At 32.9% G+C, this 6,828-nt stretch overlaps 2 protein-coding genes across 2 annotated transcripts; both read left to right on the top strand.

Moving 5' to 3' along the window:
• Positions 1 to 342: 342 nt before the first annotated feature.
• On the top strand, positions 343 to 1,328 carry LOC141696100 (uncharacterized). The gene is made up of 3 exons (XM_074500287.1): positions 343 to 537; positions 636 to 753; positions 907 to 1,328. Exons 1-3 carry the CDS (start codon positions 343 to 345, stop codon positions 1,326 to 1,328), a joined length of 735 nt encoding a protein of 244 aa, XP_074356388.1.
• Positions 1,329 to 4,690: 3,362 nt separating this feature from the next.
• On the top strand, positions 4,691 to 6,506 carry LOC141698017 (high affinity nitrate transporter 2.6-like). Its single transcript, XM_074502609.1, has 2 exons — positions 4,691 to 5,486; positions 5,661 to 6,506. Exons 1-2 carry the CDS (start codon positions 4,695 to 4,697, stop codon positions 6,441 to 6,443), a joined length of 1,575 nt encoding a protein of 524 aa, XP_074358710.1. The 5' UTR covers positions 4,691 to 4,694; the 3' UTR covers positions 6,444 to 6,506.
• The last annotated feature ends 322 nt before the right edge of the window (positions 6,507 to 6,828 follow it).

Below are 6,828 nucleotides of genomic sequence, written 5' to 3'. Positions count from 1 at the left end.
AGGATTATGATGGCTGATACAACTGTAATGAATGAAACTCACCGCGAGATGCATGCCAAGTTGCTTGAAGAAGTGTAATCAAGGATGATGTAGCTGTTGGAAGCTAGTATTTGTTTTTTTCTTGTTGTAATATAACCGTTGGAATTTAGTGTTTGTTTTATTTTTTCTTTGAATGTGACCGTTGGAGTGTAGTATTTGTTTTTTCCTTCTTGTAATGTGACTGTTGTAATGTACCTGTTGGAATGTATTCCTTTTATCTATATAACATAGTTCTTTCAGTATCATTTTTATAAATCATTATCATACTACACAATCTTCATCAAAATTACAACTCTGTCAAATATGGATTATAACTGTGCAGAGGCCGAAGAAGTCATTGAACAATTGTTACTTGATAATTCAATGGAAGAACATCGATTTAAACTCTTGAATCAACTTTATGGAGAAGGCTCATCATCCACGCAAAGCAGGGTGATAAACAGAGATCGTGAATCAGCTCACGATCGTCTAGTGAAGGATTATTTTGTAGAAAATTCAGTATATCCTCTTGAGACATTTCGAAGAAGGTTTCGAATGGGAAGACCCATTTTTTTCGTATTGTGGAATCTCTTTCAAATTTTGATCCATATTTTCAGCAAAGGGTTGATGCGTTGGGAAGGAAAGGGCTATCACCTTTACAAAAGTGTACGGCGGCCATGTGTATGTTGGCATATGGAATATCTGCAGATGCTGTTGATGATTATGTGCGTATTGGTGAGTCCACTGCGATTGAATATTTAAAAAGATTTTGTCACTAATGTTATTTTGATATTTGAGAGTGAGTATTTACGAAAGCCAAACTAAAATGACGTACAACGTCTACTAAAATTGATTGCATGCACTGGCAATGAAAAAATTGTCCTAAAGCATGGAAATGTATGTTCATGATTGGACATAAAGGAGTTCCGACAATTATGCTTGAAGCAATTGCCTCATCGGATCTATGGATATGGCATGCGTTTTTTGGAGTTGCTGGTTCTAACAATGATATAAATGTGTTAGACCGTTCACCAGTATTTAATGAAGTGCTAGAAGGTCGTGCTCCTGAAGTAAACTACAATGTTAATGGTAAAAACTATAATTTGGGATATTATTTAACAGATGGAATATATCCTGAATGGGCAACTTTCGTTAAAACGATTTCCCGTCCTCAAGGTGATAAGAGAAGATTGTTCTCAAAGTATCAAGAAGGACAACGAAAAGATGTAACGAGCATTTGGTGTGCTACAATCACGATTCGCAATTGTACGTGGTCCAGCACGATTTTGGGACCGAGAAGATCTCGCTAAAATAATGAGAGCATGTATCATATAACATAATATGAGTGTCGAGGATGAAAGAGATACATATGCTACGCCATTTGGTCCGTTACCAACTTACGATGATGCAACAAATGGTTTATCACGACCGAACCTAGAGGAAGACCTTTTGCCCCTTATGAAAGATATATTCAAAATAATGTTCGAATTCGTGATAGACAGAAGTATCTTCAACTACAAGCTGATTAGATCGAGCATATCTCACAATTTCATAACAATCGTTAATTTATTTCATATAAAATATTTTTCATTTCATGTTTTCCTTATTCTTATAATGTGTGTTTTTATTATATAATTTAATTTAATTATGTCTTGTTTAATTATGTCTTTTATTTTTAAATAATGTCTTATCATTTAAATAATATGAGTATAATTATAGGAAAATAATATTATTTAATCCATTATTTAATTCATAATATTTATTAAAAATAAAACATAAAATAAATAAGTGGGACATATTAAATGGGGGACTTGGGCTTTGCATTGGAGTAAGTTGTACAATTTTTCTTAAAACCCAGCTTTTACTTATGTGGTATGCAATTGGTTCCTCAAAAACTTGGACTTGGGCTCTTGCATTAAAGATACTCTAAATGACCTCCATCTTATTTTTGTTAGCTGTTGTTTTTTTAGGAATAAATTAATTCAATTTTAACTAAAATTTATATATCATTTTGGTTACTTTTTAAAATATATTAAACATACTTTCTAAACATGTAATTTCATATTTCTGACTAATGATATATTTAATTTATAATTAGTGTTCGGTTAATTTAATCATAACAACTAAACTATATTTTTTATGGAATAAATGATTTAATTTCTGGTAAAATATAATTAAAATAAATATTTTTCATAAATACTTCCTTATTTTTTTATAAAAAAAACTTGGTCAAACATTGGGTATCCGTCAACTTGCAAAGGTGTCGATCAGCAACAAATGCTTGAGCTTGATTAGCAGGGCGCATGCTTCGGACTGTTCTTGAAAGAAAAAAAATAGCAATAAAAAAATAAATATTTTACGGTTATAAATAAATATTGTGTTTTCTGTTATAAAAATTGATCGATTTTTAAAAAATCGCCGAGAAATCGCTTAAAACCGGTCAAAAATATTTGTTTGATTTGATCAATTTCCGATAAATCACCCATAAATCATTCGGTTTTTTAAAAATTATTCAATAAATTGTAAATCGCTATCTCAACCGAATAATTCTGATTTCTGAAAAGCAACCTAGGAATCAGAGTTATCAAGAGTTGCCGGAAGTCAGACATTTGCAATATTTAAAACAAGGACTTTTTAAATTTACATAGACTCGCCCCGCCCTCTATACCCTAAAATCAAGTTGAAGAGATTATTCACCTATGTTTTGGACCCAAGTTTTTGCACCGTTCGTCCTTCACCGTGCAATCGTGCATTGATAAATATTTTAAGTCCAAGCATTTTTATACAGTATTGTTATGAATAGGAGCTGGGAATTCCTTTTGTCCCCAATTTAAGTGGTTCTTTGCTAATTTCCTAAACATAAAAGAAAAAAAAAATCAAAGAATGATAGTTTTTGACGAAAAAGGAATATATTTATTAAAAACATTAAAATTCATCCGGAATAAATTTTCAAATTGTCAAATTACAATCTGATTGTGAAATAAAAAATAAGCTAAATAAATAATTATTTTATTTTCAGATCACTTAACACAATGAATATTCATTTTCTTCGATATAAAAATATTACAATGCTATCTCGAACGATCTAACATATACCAGTTGTTGAACTAGTAGCAGCATGATCATTGACATCCACCTACGTATTATATAGTTCAATATTCAGAACTATCAATTAAATTAACTGATATTGGAGTAACGAATACCCCTAAAATATCCACCACCGTTCTAGATTCGATGCGAAACCCATAACATGACACAATAAAATATCAAAACAGAACACACCAACATCCGAAAAGATGGCCATGAATAACAATTTTTATAATAAGGTACTAAATAAGATTTCATCAAAAAAGAATTAGATCTTATTTTTTTAAAAAAAATTGATAAGTAGAAGAGAGTATAGGAAAGCGAAAGGGAAGGAATGACCGGAAAATGGGGAAGGAGCGGTTAGAACCCCAAATATGAGAGTCGGTTCTTAAAATCCCTTTTAATGATAGTTTAAATACATATATATTGTAAATAGTTTATAACTATTGCGATACACAGATTGTTTTTAATATTATATAATTTTTTTTAAATTTTATTTTGAATTGAAAATTGTAAAATATAATATTTGGACATGATTGTTTTTAATATTATATAATTTTTCTTAAATTTTATTTTGAATTGAAAATTGTAAAATATAAAATTTTTTCATTTCATTTTTTATTTTAATCGGGATAAAAGTATATAATATTTTGATTTTGTGGTCTATTTGAAACACAAAAATTAATATAAAGAACTGAAAGACAATGAACGAAGAATTAAATCAACTAAATATTTATTATTATTTAAATTCAGTTGCTTACGAAACAATATATTTATATATTGAGCCAGCATCCACCAAAATTATGATAACAATTGTAATTTTTGTAATTGTATTATTCTGCGTGAATTTTACGAATTTTAATATCAATGGCGCATATCATCACAGTGACACCGTGTACTTGACTTTACATATTTATCACACTTCTATTTATTTTCGCAAGTCGTAACTAGTTCTTGTTCTCGCTAGCTAGTATCAACTATTCAACTTGGAAGTGTCGCTTTCCATATTAATTTGATAGTATCCAGTGTCAATTTTACAAGATATAAAATAGCTGTGGAATTATAGAAGCTTTGAATATTATAAAAAAGTGACTCGCTTTATTTGAAAAGTGAATGTACTTTTCATAGACATGACTTGGACATAATTTGCAAATAAAATAGTCTATTTTTTGTGTGAAATGATTATAGGCTAAAATAATTATATTTAGCAAATAGAGAAAATATAATCCTGTTAGCCCTTACATGATCTTTTCGAAATATCTAGACTGCTATCTAATATAAAATTATTTTAAACTCTCTAATACTTAATTAAAAAAAATATTATTTAATTCCCCTTCACAAGTTATTCTAACTCTCTGTAATCGTGATTCTTTAAACAAGTTTTTAAAAGTAATCAATCTTAAAATTATAATAGTATCTATAATTATAGCACTTTTAGTTGAAAGTATGCTGCACTTTTGTCAATCTGAAAAATTTATAAATACATAGCAATACCCCCTTTGCTCAAACCACACCAGCACTTCTTTTTCCCCTGGTGTACCAAGTACCAACTTCATCCCACACAGGCCACGCATATTTTCTCAACCTTTATGGCTGTTAGTAAAAATCATTCCTTGGTAATTTCATTGCCTGGTGAGGCAAGTGAAACAGGCAAAGAACAAATCTTGACCTCTACCTTAGCTAAATTTGATTTGCCGGTGGACTCAGAGCACAAAGCTAAAACCCTTAAGATTTTCTCCTTTGCACCACCTCACATGAGAGCCTTTCACCTTTCTTGGATATCTTTTTTCACTTGTTTCTTATCCACCTTTGCTGCTGCTCCCCTCGTTCCAATCATCCGCGACAATCTAAACCTCACAACAAGTGACATAGGAAATGCTGGAGTTGCTTCTGTGTCCGGAAGCATCTTCTCTAGGCTTGTTATGGGTGCAGTTTGTGACCTTATAGGCCCGCGATATGGTTGTGCTGTCATCAACATTTTAGCAGCTCCAATTGCATTCTCCATCGCTTTCGTGTCATCAGCTGATGGATATATTGCAATCAGGTTTATGATTGGATTTTCACTTGCTACCTTTGTGTCTTGTCAATTTTGGATGAGCACAATGTTTAGTAGCAAAATTATCGGGCTTGTTAATGGAACCACTGGAGGATGGGGAGATATGGGGGGCGGAGTTACTCAACTTTTGATGCCTTTTCTTTATCACTTAATTCAGAGATGTGGAGCTCATTCTTTCACTGCATGGAGGATTGCCTTCTTTGTACCTGCCTTTCTCCATCTTAGTATCGGTATCATGGTCTTGACCCTTGGCCAAGATTTGCCTGATGGAAACCTTGGTTCTCTGCAAAAGAAGGGCCAAGTAGCCAAAGATAAATTCTCTCATGTCAGTTCTCTGTCCCTCTAGTTCTAAAACACATGCAATATTTGAAAATTTTACAATTGAAACTTAAAAACTTAAGAGTTTTATAGGAGGTTTTTTTAAGTTGACGACACAGTGCTTTTACTTAGCCAAACATGCGCTTAAATGTATTGTTAATAAACTTTTGTTTTTCTTCAGGTGTTTTGGTATGCAGTCAAAAACTACCGGACGTGGATATTCTTTACCCTCTATGGTTTTTCTATGGGTGTAGAGCTATGCATAAACAATGTGATAGCCACATACTTTTATGACAGGTTCAATTTGGAACTTAACACAGCAGGAATGATTGCTGCAACATTTGGCATGGCCAATTTTGTATCTCGACCATTTGGAGGCTATGCTTCTGATTTAGCAGCCCAAAAATTTGGAATGAGGGGAAGATTATGGATTCTATGGATAGTTCAAACTCTAGGAGGCATCTTTTGCATATGCCTAGGCCGTGCCAATTCACTACCCATTGCCATCCTTTCCATGGTTCTGTTCTCAATAGGTGCTCAAGCAGCTTGTGGTGCAACATATGGAATCATTCCTTTTGTTTCCCGACGATCATTAGGCTTGATTAGCGGATTAACTGGCGCAGGGGGCAACTTTGGAGGCGGTTTAACGCAGTTGATATTTTTTACAGGCTCTAGGTTTTCTACACCAGCTGGTTTGTCTGGGATGGGAGTGATGGCAGTGGTTCTTACTCTGCCTGTAGCACTCGTGCATTTTCCGCAATGGGGAAGCATGTTTCTCGGGCCTTCAGAAAAAGGTGAAAAATCAGAAGAAGATTTCTATGCATCAGAGTGGAACGAAGAAGAAAAAAGCCAAGGTTTACATAACGGAAGCATTAAATTTGCAGAAAATAGTCGATCAGAGCGTGGCAAGAGGATGATTGTGGCCGTGATAACTCCACCTAGCGCCAGCCCAGACAGGGTCTAATAAACACATGCCTGTTATACCTTCATATTACATAAAAAGAACTTATGTTTCATATCAAATAATGACCAAAGAGAAATTAGTTGCTACTGGCGCTTATATATTGTTTATGGAAGAATGTATTTAAAATGCAATTTGTACAAAAAATCCCTTGTTCAGGGGAGAGGATTAGTTGAACGTTCGCAAAAAATATGCAAATCAACACCGTGGTAACTACAAATTTCTTGGAAGTGAATTGAGTTACTTAATGAAAAAAGAGTAAGCTCGCCCGACCTTGACGAGTACTCCATTGTAACGAAATAGATTTTAGCAGATGTATAATCTCGTGAAGAGAAAATAAATTTAGAACAATGATCCGTTTGCGAATCCAAAATATAAATTTAGATAT

Source organism: Apium graveolens, chromosome 11 (genome assembly GCF_009905375.1).
Source record: "Apium graveolens cultivar Ventura chromosome 11, ASM990537v1, whole genome shotgun sequence".
NCBI lineage: Eukaryota > Viridiplantae > Streptophyta > Magnoliopsida > Apiales > Apiaceae > Apium > Apium graveolens.
The sequence above is the reverse complement of the archived record's forward strand: the minus strand, read 5'-3'. Positions and strand labels throughout refer to the sequence as shown.